The sequence below is a fragment of the Loa loa genome (assembly GCF_000183805.2).
Source record: "Loa loa unplaced genomic scaffold supercont3.83, whole genome shotgun sequence".
NCBI lineage: Eukaryota > Metazoa > Nematoda > Chromadorea > Rhabditida > Onchocercidae > Loa > Loa loa.
In genome coordinates, this window is record NW_018108263.1 from 169,975 (window position 1) to 183,245 (window position 13,271).

Consider the following 13,271-nt stretch of genomic DNA (forward strand, 5'->3'; position numbering starts at 1 on the left):
AGAGAGAGAGAGAGAGAGAGGAATTAATTTTTTTTAATCCTATAAAAAGTTATTAAATTAGTTTGCTTTGTATAGTTACCATTTCGTGCTTTTTTTTTTCGGCCATTCCATCTTAATTTTAACTTTTGTTTTTTTTCCAATCACTTTCAGTTCTTCATTTGCATTTTTACAATTTTTCGTTCTTCTTTTTTTCTTGCATTTCTTAATTTTACTTGGATTCTTTTTTCTTTTCATAAATTTCATAGCGTTTTATTGTGCACTAACATTTTGTTGAATAATCTTTTTGTTTGATTTGGTATAATATCCTTGATATGATATCCTTAACTTAGTACAGTATCTTTGATTGGTATAGTATCGTTGACGTGATACAATATCCCTGATGTGGTCCAGTATCGTTAATGCAATATAAAATCCTTGATGCGACACAGTGTCCTCGAAGTGATACAATTTTATGAGAATATTTGAGATCAAAAAGGAATCATACGATAATATGTTTAAAAATAAAAGTGGTACGATCTAACCAAATTCAGATGAAAATTTCAGATCAATTACAGTTAGTAAAAATCATCCATATCGCGTATGTAAAGTTTTTTTTAATTTTGAGATTTTTTTTAAATGGAAATAGATGCCAATTGACAATGCATATTTTTTGATAAATAATTCCTACTCTTAAATTAATTATAAATTAAAATGATATAAATACTGTAAGTTATTTGTAGAAGATGACAGATAACGGAACAGTTGTCGGTTGGTGCTCAATTCGAAATATTCAACAAACAACAATTGCAATCATTCCATATCTCCTACCAACATTATTATTTCCGATCATTTCAGTAACTGTATGTGGAAAAAAATCTCGAAAGTAAGCTTTTATTTACTGTCAACTTATCAAGATGTCTACTGCTTAGTAATTTTGAATACTGTCAACCTATTACTTAATCAAATGATATTGTTTAAGGGAAGTATGATTGATTGATTAATCGTATGATTATAATCAATGTTAAAGTTATATGAAATTCAAATGAATGAATTTTACAGTGATGAATATCCAGAAAGTGAAGAATATTCATATACATCAAAATCTGAGGAAAATCAAAGGAATAGAAGTATACAGGAGATAAGGTTAAAGTTTAACAATTGATATATGTCACCATCGCATATAACATATGATGGGGTCAAATCACAGCAATAACACATCCGACCATTTGTCCCATCAAAGTATGCCATTATTAGAAATAATCGATATTCTACAACTACTTACTTCATCTCATTTTTAACTGTCGCATGTTTAATTCAAATTTTAGACTGAACAGTGCACTTTCTAGAATCTGATCAATTACTGTATTTCAATCAGATACCTCCACCGTTCTGTCGTAGATTTAATTTAAGTTTCAAAAAATAAATATATTTCCTAGAATGTCTGCTAATTATTCTGAGAAAGATCCATTTATTAATTTTACTTCAACTAACTTTTTCTTCTCTGTTTTCTACAAAAAGTAAGAAAAGAATTTTGAAAAATGTCTCGGTAATGTTTTATTCCTATTTAATTATCTAGACCTGTGCCTATCTGAGAATCAGAGATACTCATCTACTTGTAACTATCTGAGAAAGGAAGCGGTAATCCATGGTAAATCGGTAAATCGGTAAATCCATGAGATCCATTTATTAATTTCACTTCACACCTTATCTCTTATCCAAATTAGCTAATATTTACTTAGAAAAAAAAGAAAAACTAAGTTTGGGATCGGACTATAGTAAGAAATGATTGGAAAGGAGGAAATTCGATCAATCTTTTTTGACTTTTTTCCAAGTCAAATGTTCAATGATTTAATTTGTAATTGCAATATGAAAAGATTGATGAAATATTCAAGAAATCGTGAAAAAACAATTTTGTCTCAAACTACAAAAGTAATCATAAAAGAAGCATACAGGAAAAGTGGAGCGAAAAAGAGTAATTCATATTTTAATTAAACCACTAAAATGAAATACAAATAGTGATAGCTTAAGTAAACAATTCACTTACACCTATATATCAACAGTATTGCTACCGGATCGTGGAAGTGATAACTTATCTTGTAATAATTTCTGTAATTGATTTCGGATAAACCATAGAATAAATCATGCAAATGATTTATTATTTCTGCAGTGTTATTAATTTAGATGAACTAGGGAGATTATCACAAGTTAGTAACCAATTATTATTAAATTGCCAATATCAGATTCTATTTTATACTTGCGTTTTTAAGATCATTTGAATATGAGAACCAGCGATTTTATCAAATCTGTAACGAATAATTTTAGCACGAAAAACCAACCGGTACCAACACCTGCTCCAACAGAAAAAGATGCCCAGATTCCCGAATCAGTTGTCACTGAAGAAATCTTTGTACCTATTGGGAAATCATCAAGGTAATATGTAGAGAAGTTATCGCATTTTTTGCTTTTTGAAAATCATTTTCGTTATAAATTTGTCATTTTTGAATGTTTATGAATTAAAGAAGGAAAAAAAGTGCTTTGCATATCTCATGAAATTCGCTGAAAATATCGGCAAGATATTAATTTCCAATCATAAAAGTTAAGTTCTTAGCACAAAGCGTTAACTTTCAGAGATCCCCTACCTTCAAAAGGTGTAATGACTGCAAATAGAAATAAAATAACAGCACAAACTGGAACTGGAACACCGCATACGAGAGTACCAACAGGTATACGATTTACGGAGGAGCGGCATCGATCACGTACTATCAGTATTTTCAATGAAGAAAAACCAGAGAAATGAATGTGCATTGTAATTCCATATCATGTATTATATGAAGTATCTTATTTCGAAGAAATTTAGAATGAACATATGAATAAGTAAATAATTAACGATTAACGAATTGTCTCTCAGTCTCTTTCAGCGATAGCGTTCAAATGATGATCAACCTCCGTATTCGATAATTTCCTGAAAATATCTTAGTGAACGTGATTCTGTGAAACTTCAATGTTATCTCAGCTAGTGATCCATCCTAGACCATTTTTTGATCTCTATGTCAACATATCCCATGTTTTATTCTGCCAATATTTTAGTACCTGAATTTTCGATTGTCCTTTGTAACAACTGCAACTTCAACTTCTGATGCTTTCAAATCAACGCCTAAGGATGATTGCAAACATTCAAGAGCCAACTGGAAATAGCAGATTTACCAATGTCATTTGCAAATAAATTTGAACAAATGATTATAGTCATTATTTCTGAATAAAAATAATATTAAGGATAAAGCTGGAATGAATGAACACAATAAAACGACAGATGAACAAGTGCATGAACAAATGCAAAATGGATTGAGAAATTAAGGGTTGGGATCCAGGTCTTCTGGCCCACACTTACAACAGTATTTTAGCTCGAAAATAGCACTAGGAAGAGATTGTTCTGTTTGATTGTCAGTGAAATAACTATAAAATAACCAACAGAGATGGAAATTAAGTTATTACAATGATACAGACGAAGTTCTTATTTACGATTTGGTATCGCAGTGAAACATACCTGCACTGTACCTTCGTAATCATAGTCAGTTTTTTTCTTGAGTTTTTTTTCCAGGAAACTATTTGCAGGTTGTTGTTTTACACCAACGCCAACGCCGCGCATTCCTCGATAATAACCAGCTGGATCTACGCGAAATATCTGAGGTCCCTCTTCATCATCATATGAGATTAGCAGCATAACTACAACCATTAAGCCATTAATTCTGTAGAAATCAATAACAATCGTTCCCACACTGTCATTTATTTGATGAAGCTATTGCACATTATATATTTCCAGCCAGCGCTCGCCTAGGCATCAATATATATTCCAGAAATATATAAGTAAAAATAGAAATCAGAAGCGAAGGTACAATTTCAATAGAAAAGAAGCGGTACAGTGATGTGTTATACATGGAAGTAAGATAAAATTTTCCCATTTCTTATACTATAAAAATGAATGCAACATGCTTCAAGAAACTAATTTATTTTATCTTTTTACACTAAGCATATACTTACCACAGCCCAGTGAACGTAACTCAGCATTCTGAGTGTAATATTGATTGAGATCAGCCATTCTTCTGCTAAGCTGTTCCACTGACATATTGTAACCATTTTTATATTTCCATTCAGCCGCTTCTATCTGAGCCCGCTTTACTTGGAATTTACTGTCCGCTTAAAGTAAGTGATTAAAATGAAGATAAAACGTGTAGTTATTAAAATGAAGAAGAATGCATAACTGCATTCTTAATACGATCAAAATATTTATAAAACTTCAAAACTTTGCTTAGAATACTACTCCCAAATAATGCACTTTCCAACAACAATTATGTCTGCTGAATCATTTACGAGCAATTTAATGAAGTTTCCAGGTATGTCTCTTAATCTAGGATCACTGAACATGATTCAAAACACACGTATCATGCCGACCATTGCACAACCAATCGTTGGTGTTAATTGATATAAACTTGTCACAGACTCCGCCACAATCAATTTATCCTGAAATTGGTGGATATAGCACAGCTTTATATTTTCCATGTACTAAGTGATGAAAAATACAATGAAAATGCAAGATGAAAAAGTAAAAAAGCTCATATTTCAACACTCAACTAAAAGTGCCGAAAAATGAACTCAGATGTTTTTTTTCTCACCCGATATCATACCATTGCTCAGATAGGAACATCATTATTGAATTTAATAGTAAAGCATTTCCTTTTGGAATCTTTTGTAGAAGGGATCAAATATTTTACTAATTATGAAATGTTGGATGCATAAAAACTTACAGGTACACGTTTCTGCACAGCCACAACAGCACAGCTAACACCTTTTACACCAACAGCAGTTAAATTCGTTGAATTTATCGCCTTGAAAGCATACTCTAAAATGGAAGGTAAAGAGATGAGTTTGCAGTGGGGCAAATATTTTGGAATAATAGAGCTCGTTAAGACTTTCCACAGAAATTAATTTATTAAAGACACCCAAGTTACAGAAATACCTCACCAACTTGATATACTCTTCCCTCAGGAGAGAAGATTGTAATATGACGATCAAAACCTGCACTACTTCCACGTGACATGTTCACCTCTGAAACATTGATATATGCTTATATCTTAGTGGACATGTCAATTTTTACGCAAATACCGCTGGACACCTTCTGGTCTACTAGAAATGTATGTAGAAGTTCGCACATTTGTGATCAAATCGTCTAAGAATTCACAGCTACAGTTCAAGCACAGTTCAGAGATGTAAAGTAATCCTAATCTCGTTTGCATTCTTTTACATCAAAAATATATCAAATCCACTTAAATACGAAAGTTCATAATATACAGAAGTGTTTCCAAAATTGCATCCTATCAAATAGATGTCGTTTGAGAATTGTTAAACAAGTCCTAACAAAAAACTAGAACAAACATCATTAAATAAGGGAATATGAAGTGAACAGAATCCAATGATCAATTCGTCGGAGTTTTTATAAAATTCATTAAATGTTGAATGTAATTTAGTTTTAAGCTGGTATAAATAGTAAATGCAATTTGTATACAATCAATATAAGTCAAAGACTTGACTTTCACATCATGAAACATTCCATCCAGAGATAAAATTTATTTACTCCATCAATAAATAACACTTACATAAAACTGAAGAAAATCGGAAATACAATCAATAAGAAGGGATCAAATGTGCAAATAAATAACGAGTTCAGATATGATCATTAAAATGCCTACATAGAGTTCCAGAAACAGCACATTTTCATATTATGAAATTGAAAAAATTCCTTTTCACAATTCTAGAACAGGAAATGAGAACGTTCGCAAAAGAGATCAATAATTTAGTAGACAATATTCAGTTAAAGTATTTTTGAGAGCACCACTGGAATCTATTTGTGAGTTACCGTGTAATTCATCAAAATAATGTTGAGCACGACGAGAGGCAGGCATTTTGGTACGAGATGCTTTGTTCATAATGCATAAATATGGTATATAATCAAGTATCACATCTGTAAAATAACCTTCCAAAAGTAACAATGAGATTTGTAAATTTTCTGCAATTACCATTTGAGCGACAAAGTTAACTATAAGCACAGGTCCATTGTAAATATTCACAAAAAAAAATCCATAAAATTTAAGCAATTTAAGCTTAAATTAAATTGGAAAAAATTGGTAGAAATGAGTCAGTCAAATCAAGCCAAATAAATCAAAACTGAAAGAAAAGTACTCACCGGACAAAGGGAAATACTCAATTGCAGGTAGCACAGAACGAGTAACTTTCACTGCAACGTGCATGTCATTCTTCTCCACAGTGTGCAAATCCTCCTCCTCCCTAAAATTAAAACGCGTGTAGATTAAACAAGCAACTGATTATTATTCTTTGTTAAAGAAAAAAGAACGTAATGCAAACCGATCCATCGATGAAAGAACCGCTCCTGGTTCGTACGAATGATCGTAGCGTAATATGACATTGTACGAAATGCGATGGCACTTTTTGGGCAATGTTTCAAATTCTATTTGCTCTCCATTCTTTAATCGTTTCATCAACTGCAGAAGTTTGGAAATTTGATTAATAAAATAAAATCAGACACTTTATATCTTAAGAAAAGTTTCGCAATCTCTTGTCGTGAAGTGCAACTGTTCATTAGCGCTGGAATTGCTGGATACATTCTAGGTTTCAGGAAAGCATAGTCAATGACAGATGCTGATCAGGCGAGACTAAGCAATTTTAGATAATTATATTGCAATAAGAAGACTGTCAAATTAATAATTTGATGGTTGGTATTCCAAATAATCTTTCGAAAGATTTTAAACTTGTCCGTCCTATTAAGAAGACCCTACAATGAAAGCTTACTGTACATTATATTATACTTTCCACTCGATTATATTTTATAATTAATCTACCATTCTTAAAGAACTATTGCTGTCTTCACCAGCATAAAATTGAAGCTGATTGATACATGCCCGCAAATCACCGTTATATTGCTCAGCCAGAGCAGAGCAGACATCAGAACATATACTGAGATTTAAAGCAGCACAGAGTTCCTGAAAATATTCAAATAGTTAAGTTTGTCAATGGAAAATAAAAAAAAGAGTAAGGAATGATAATGAAAATTAATTAACCAAACAAAATAACACTAAGGACGAAAAAGGATAAACGAATTTTACCGATTCCAGACAAACACACCTGAAGATGCGAAGAAACGGTTTGCATCTCTGGTCTAATTAAAGGAAATATAAGAACGGGTACTTCAAGTCCTAACTGTTTGCGAACAAGAGAAATATCTGAAATTTGCGAACAACTATAACATAGGTGCATATTTTGGCTCCACATTCTAGCAATAAGATACAAGTGAGTTACAAGCACAAAAAAAAAGAAAAAATGAAAATTAACCTTCACAAATAATAATAACTGGAATACGAGCTTCCTTGCACAGAGCTCTTAATGCCGGCCAGAATCCGTCATCGTACTTGTCATAGATTACATCACACTAAAAAGAATCATTATCATTTTTATAGCAGAGCAATTACACCAAAAAATTTGACTTTAAAAATATGAAGGAAATTGAATAAAGATTACATCGTCTACCAAGATAATGGAGTCCTCAACCATCTTTTCTTCATCCTTTCCATTTTGAAAAAACATCTGGTTTACCATTCTGGTCATTGAAAACTGAAATAATTCATCATAATTCTTCCATAAAATACTCAACTTGCAGTGACAAATACTTCCTTAATATTTCGACAAATTATGAAACAAGAAAATAAGAAACAAATCTTTTCGATTAAGAAATAAGATCGATTCAATCGAACAGCCAACACCTTGTGAGAATGTGTAGCTCCTTGCAACTTACACTTCAGTTGTAAACCATTTCTTTTTTCATTAGAAGCAATTTCTAAGACATGCATTTCATAACGCTTCGAAACTGCATAAACCTGAAATAAATATCGACAACACACTTATTTCAGCATTCCATTCATCATTATTTTCAATCGATTAATAAGAAATGTTTTTCGAAATTAAAATCCCCTAAAGATTTACTAGTGATGTTTTGCCACTACCACAGTGACCATATATAATAGCAGTATTGCATAATTGCTCTGCTTCTTCATCGGAATCAAACGAATCGAAGGAATCCGAATCACGCTTCTTCCGTCGGCTGCCTACTTTTACTTCTGCAAACGTCAAACTAATAGAATTACATACAGCATCAAAAAATCTATACATTACGAGAAAAAGTACATCAGTTGGTATCAATTTTTAAGTGAACACGGAAAACATTACTTCTCTTACGATTCTTGCTTTTTTGCAATCGTTCCTTCCACATACTAATCCAGTTACACAGTTTATGAACAGTAGGACCGTCAATAATTAATTCATTAGTCTCCACTGGCCTCAATACCTCACTCCAAGTGTTCCACTGCAATTCTTCAGTAAGCGATTTCCACCTTCCGTTTTTCGGCCATTTCTTTCTTGCACTGCAAAATAAGTTATCGACAAGTAATCAGAGTTGTAAAAACAAAAAAAAGGACAAAAAAAACAAAAAAAAAGACTATAAAAGAGCTTGAAAGAACACAAAGAATGCAGAGATAAGAGCAACCTTCTGGATCTCAACAAAATGCGTGAATCAGCGACTGCAACCTTCTGTGATTCTTTGTCTTCACTACAGCTTTTTCTCCGGAATAACACTTGGAACGTATTGTTATTGTCTGAAACCGTCTTCGGAACCTGGTGCTGACGAATTTCACAAGGCAAATCATAGTTCACGGATGCAATCTCAGCATATCCAATGTTCGAAATGGTTGGAAAAGGCGCAAAATCCATTTCATCTATCAAAACTGCAATGTAGAACTTATACAGTACTATACACATCTTGCCTCTACTGACTCCCATGTTTTTCAACTTCTGGCAGAATAAACCAAAATAACTCCAAAACATCAGCAAATACTGCGCTGTTAAGTGCGTGGAACAGTAACAATAAAAAAGGAAACTACGTGTTCCAAAATTCGAACCTGTCTTTTTTTCACGCTTTAGGATGTTGCTCATTTCTCTATTGATAAGCTGGCCATTATAAATTGAAGAACTATTCACGGCTGTTTTATTGGTTGTCATTTGCCCAGTACTTCTACCATGAACTTTTTTCTTGTAGAAAGTCAGCGAATTCCCAGGTGTACCGTTCAATCCTTGTTCGTCAAGAAGTATTACGTCATTATCCATCTCACCAATATTTTGTTGAATTTCCTGATAAAACAACATTAAGATTACTTTTATGTTTTCTTTTTTTTTACTTTCATTACTAATCGAACAAAACTCCTTAAACTACAACCGATAAATCAAAACTGCCCGCGGAGAGACATCAACAAGAGGCTAATAAAATCCATAGTTTAGCTGATGCCTACCAGACATTAAATGGAAACTGAAAAAATTAAACTAACACTGCATATTGCTGAAGCAGAGCATCGGTATCGATCAGAATTTTCTATACACATGGAGTTCGGGTAGGGACTTTCCTAAAAAATAAATGAATATTCACATATCAAGATAAATGTGTGATAATGGAATTTATCAATTTCTCACAAAAACTTTCACCCTGCCCACAAGGTAAATATTTCCAGACATTTAATTATTAAGCAAATTCTAACTCAATGCAACGACGCTGACGCATGTAGTGCCACACAATGAAAACAACAGAGATAAATCTTGAAACAAGTAGTGATCAATCTCCTCCCAAGAATTTCTTCTAGAAACACCAAAAATTCGTGCACACATTTTATCAGGTATGTACTATATGAATTAATTCGTTGAAAAGTTACATCACATAAATTTCCTTTCACTTTTCCTACAATGATCGTCTGACGACGATTCGAAGCTGGCAATTCGCTAACCGCTTTCTGCAACAATAAAGACCTCCGACGATATTCATTTCCTTTCTCCTGTTTCTCTGAAAAGGAATAAGATAACAAAATGAAACACTGCAATTTAATTAGGAGAATGAACAAAACGGAATGACAAATGACTATCTGATATTACATTATCGGTATTAGATAAGTGAAGGAATTAAAGCGGTAAACATAATATTTATAAATCATAAAGCGTTTCATAAACCATCTAATTTATTTAATTTACCTACTTGGTAATTCTTCAAAGCTTGATCTACGCGATGACTGTTTTTCTGCCAATATATTATCGGGTTGCACAACACTATCGCCAGCGATCTCTTCCTGTTGATCCCACATGAGTGCACCTTCTTTATCAACTAGATGATCACACTGGTTCGGTAGACCTTGCAGCCATTTCTCAACCCTTAAATAATACTAGTGAATAAGTAGTGTAAAACATCCAAAAACTGTTTTGCACTTATTAAAAGATTTGAAAGTCGATCAACTCTCATTATGTTGTCATTACTCAAAAATGATCCTTAAAGATTTATTCAAAATGGAAATATATACTTTGCTTTTGGTCCTGCATGAGGGACAAATAATAAAGACGAGCGTAAATTTTGTAGACCAGAAGATGCTTTATTGCACTGTTGCACATCATTAGTTCGCTTATCGTTTGATAAATTTAAATTCATATTTTCTTTATTTTGATTTATGTCCTGCAAAAACGAATCTTTCCAATTTAAAAACTCCTGTACGTTTGCTGTATAGTCATATTAATGACAGATAATTACTGAATAACTCGGTAATCCTTCTTAATTGAAGTTAAAATAAATGTATACGCAATGTGCAGCTACCGATCAAACCGACAAAACATTTGATAAGGAAATATCTGTTCAGTTGTTTAAAACGCAGTTAGTTAATAAGGAATGAACCTCTTTCGTCCCTATTGAAAGGTTCCGCAACCGATCTCCGCGCACCCATGTGACTGTTGTTTCCTCCTTAAATGCTTTCAATCTGTATCATCGAATTGCAGAAATTCTTGGAAACTTAGGCACTAACTTTGAATATGTCATAAGCAGAAGCTGCATAATGTAATAAAGTTAAAACATTCCTTTATGATTCAATTTCATCATACAGAAACGAATCCAAATCTATTGGTTAACTACAGGTCCTAAGATCGAGCTAAAAGAAAAAAAATACTCGACAATGATTAAGTCCTCCCGAAAAAGTGCCATACTTAGAACATATTACCTGTCGTTTGGTTCTTTTCATTGCGGCATTTCCTCCCGATTGATTCGATACCTCAGAATGACCAACAGCTCTTTTCGCATTCATATAATTACCACCTTCCCTTTGTTCCGATTGTGACGCATGGTCATCTACGAAAAATATGCCACGTCATACAAAAAATAAGAGTGCCAGATGTATATCCGGAACAGAAATACTAAACACTGAATCACAGTAAACTCGTACAATTGGTAAGAATGTATTTACCATTAGCAATGAAGTCAACTGCGCCACCATTGCTTTCATCATTCTTCGTTTCCAAACATTCTTCAACAACTTTTTCCTCTTCTGAATGACGTTGAAAAGTTTCGGATATGGCAGGCAAAAACCTGACTGGCTCATTTCGGAAAGTGTTGGTGGTGGTGTCGTGCAAGATAATAGGCTGGGTAGTGAACAGGTCACGTTCCATACTATCGTTGGCACTCTGGAGAAAAAAAAGAAACATTATTCGAAGAAAAACATTTGTATTTCAAATGTAAAAACTTAGGACGCAATTTGAAGAACATACCGATTTAGCTTGATACCGTTAGAAAATTCCTTTTGCTTAACATGAAAACACTGTAACCACAGCTTTATAGTTGTATTTTACTTTGTTTTTAAAACAGAGTGATGTCCACTTCTTTCACAAACTCATATATTTTGAGAATGTAATGTTAAGAAAACGTTTAATACATAGTTTTCACCAAAAAAAAAATCTCACTGCGGAAACGGTAAATTCCTTTCCAGTCAGTGGTGAGTCTGGCATTTTCACAATTCCAGGTATCTTTCCAGAACGCGGAGTGATTTCATGGATATTCGGGATAGAATGGAAATGTACGCGTTTATGTTTATTCCATCCCTTTGCTTTCATTGTTATACGCTGAACTGCTTTCTGAGCAGCACTTGACAGGATAGGCTTCAATGATCCCGGTGGAGGTTCACAAATTACCTAGAAATGTATAAAAATCAAGAAACATATTAAACATGGTTGACAATCACCCGCATTGTTAGTTTTAATATACAAGAATGGTTAGTTGGATGATCAGTGACTTCTCGAAAAGTATTTACTCATCTTACAAATGATATTTTACAAAATAGGTGCTAGGAGAATCAAAACAAAATGATACGATTCCTGATGTCGAAATATTATGCATATGTTGAAGATCTACCTCAAACTTTCTTATTGCAGCCTTTGACCTCGTTCTGTAAACAGATTTCTGTAAGCGCATTGACGAACGTCGATTGTTTTTCAAAGTGTCTACTTCTTCCTCAAGCGTTTTCTCGTTGCTGCTATTAAGATAACCAAGATTTGATATACCGTCAGGAATAACACCATTCACTTCTGTCTAAAAATTAAGAATCAGGCTAAGTAATTTACAGTACTGACAAGAATTATAAAATTGATGAGAAAATATGAGGACCATTAGCTACATAATTTACATTTTTGAAGAACAAGGATGATCGTCGTCTCAGATGTTTCCGGCCAAATGCAGCTTTTTCCAATGAATCATTCATCTGTAAAAATAAACACTTGAAATGATTAACAAATAAATATATCTGACGTCTAATGTTTGTTATCGAATGTAACGTGAGAAACGCGTTAACCTTCATACCTATTTCAATACCAGCAACAAAATTAATTAGCAAAATGTTTACAAAGGTGCAATTCATCAGAAATAACTTGAAGGTCTTGGAAAAGAAAAAACGAAGTGCTAACGTTTTTATCGCTGGATGCAGTGGTACCATTAATAGATGCGATGGTACCGTTTTTATCAGTGGATATGATGGTACCATTAGAAAGATGAACTTGAGATTGCTCAGAAATAACCTCATCATCAGTTGCCATACCGCATTTGACTATGTTATTAAATTTAATTTCTGAAAGAACGAAATCCATTAATTTCTTAACAAGAAAAAAAAAGGATCAACTGAAATTTAAAACAATAAATTGATGATTACGGTAACACAACTGTAGAGATATAGAACTGTTTGACTGCCTTAATGATAGCTAAAACGATTAAAAAAAAAAATGATAAATGATAAACTGATATGAAAATACCAAATACCCACAACATCGATAAGCCCTCACAGTACCACTCCGCTATCTTTGCAATACCAGAAACCTGATAGTGACGG

At 33.0% G+C, this 13,271-nt stretch overlaps 3 protein-coding genes across 3 annotated transcripts; 1 reads left to right on the top strand and 2 right to left on the bottom strand.

Annotated features, from left to right (window-relative positions):
* Positions 1-2,257: 2,257 nt before the first annotated feature.
* Positions 2,258-2,860, top strand: LOAG_03011 (hypothetical protein; the record flags this gene model as incomplete). The annotated part of the gene is made up of 2 exons (XM_003138548.2): positions 2,258-2,409; positions 2,608-2,860. 2 exons carry the CDS (start codon positions 2,258-2,260, stop codon positions 2,774-2,776), a joined length of 321 nt encoding a protein of 106 aa, XP_003138596.1. The 3' UTR covers positions 2,777-2,860.
* An 18-nt stretch (positions 2,861-2,878) lies between these two features.
* On the bottom strand, positions 2,879-5,270 carry LOAG_03012 (proteasome subunit alpha type 6; the record flags this gene model as incomplete). The annotated part of the gene is made up of 8 exons (XM_003138549.2): positions 2,879-2,941; positions 3,070-3,164; positions 3,524-3,702; positions 4,018-4,173; positions 4,416-4,497; positions 4,782-4,876; positions 4,999-5,082; positions 5,150-5,270. 8 exons carry the CDS (start codon positions 5,268-5,270, stop codon positions 2,884-2,886), a joined length of 870 nt encoding a protein of 289 aa, XP_003138597.1. The 3' UTR covers positions 2,879-2,883.
* A 353-nt stretch (positions 5,271-5,623) lies between these two features.
* On the bottom strand, positions 5,624-13,019 carry LOAG_03013 (hypothetical protein). The gene is made up of 23 exons (XM_020446189.1): positions 12,853-13,019; positions 12,576-12,650; positions 12,305-12,481; positions 11,857-12,084; positions 11,364-11,580; positions 11,121-11,248; positions 10,802-10,867; positions 10,437-10,585; positions 10,118-10,290; positions 9,801-9,928; positions 9,423-9,497; positions 9,000-9,228; positions 8,588-8,825; positions 8,272-8,465; positions 8,029-8,162; positions 7,809-7,922; positions 7,567-7,659; positions 7,381-7,477; positions 7,174-7,271; positions 6,891-7,031; positions 6,397-6,533; positions 6,218-6,318; positions 5,624-5,995 (listed from the first exon to the last, which is right to left on the bottom strand). The coding sequence occupies exons 1-23, from the start codon at positions 12,979-12,981 to the stop codon at positions 5,820-5,822; spliced, it is 3,297 nt and encodes a 1,098-aa protein (XP_020303436.1). The 5' UTR covers positions 12,982-13,019; the 3' UTR covers positions 5,624-5,819.
* Positions 13,020-13,271: the final 252 nt, after the last annotated feature.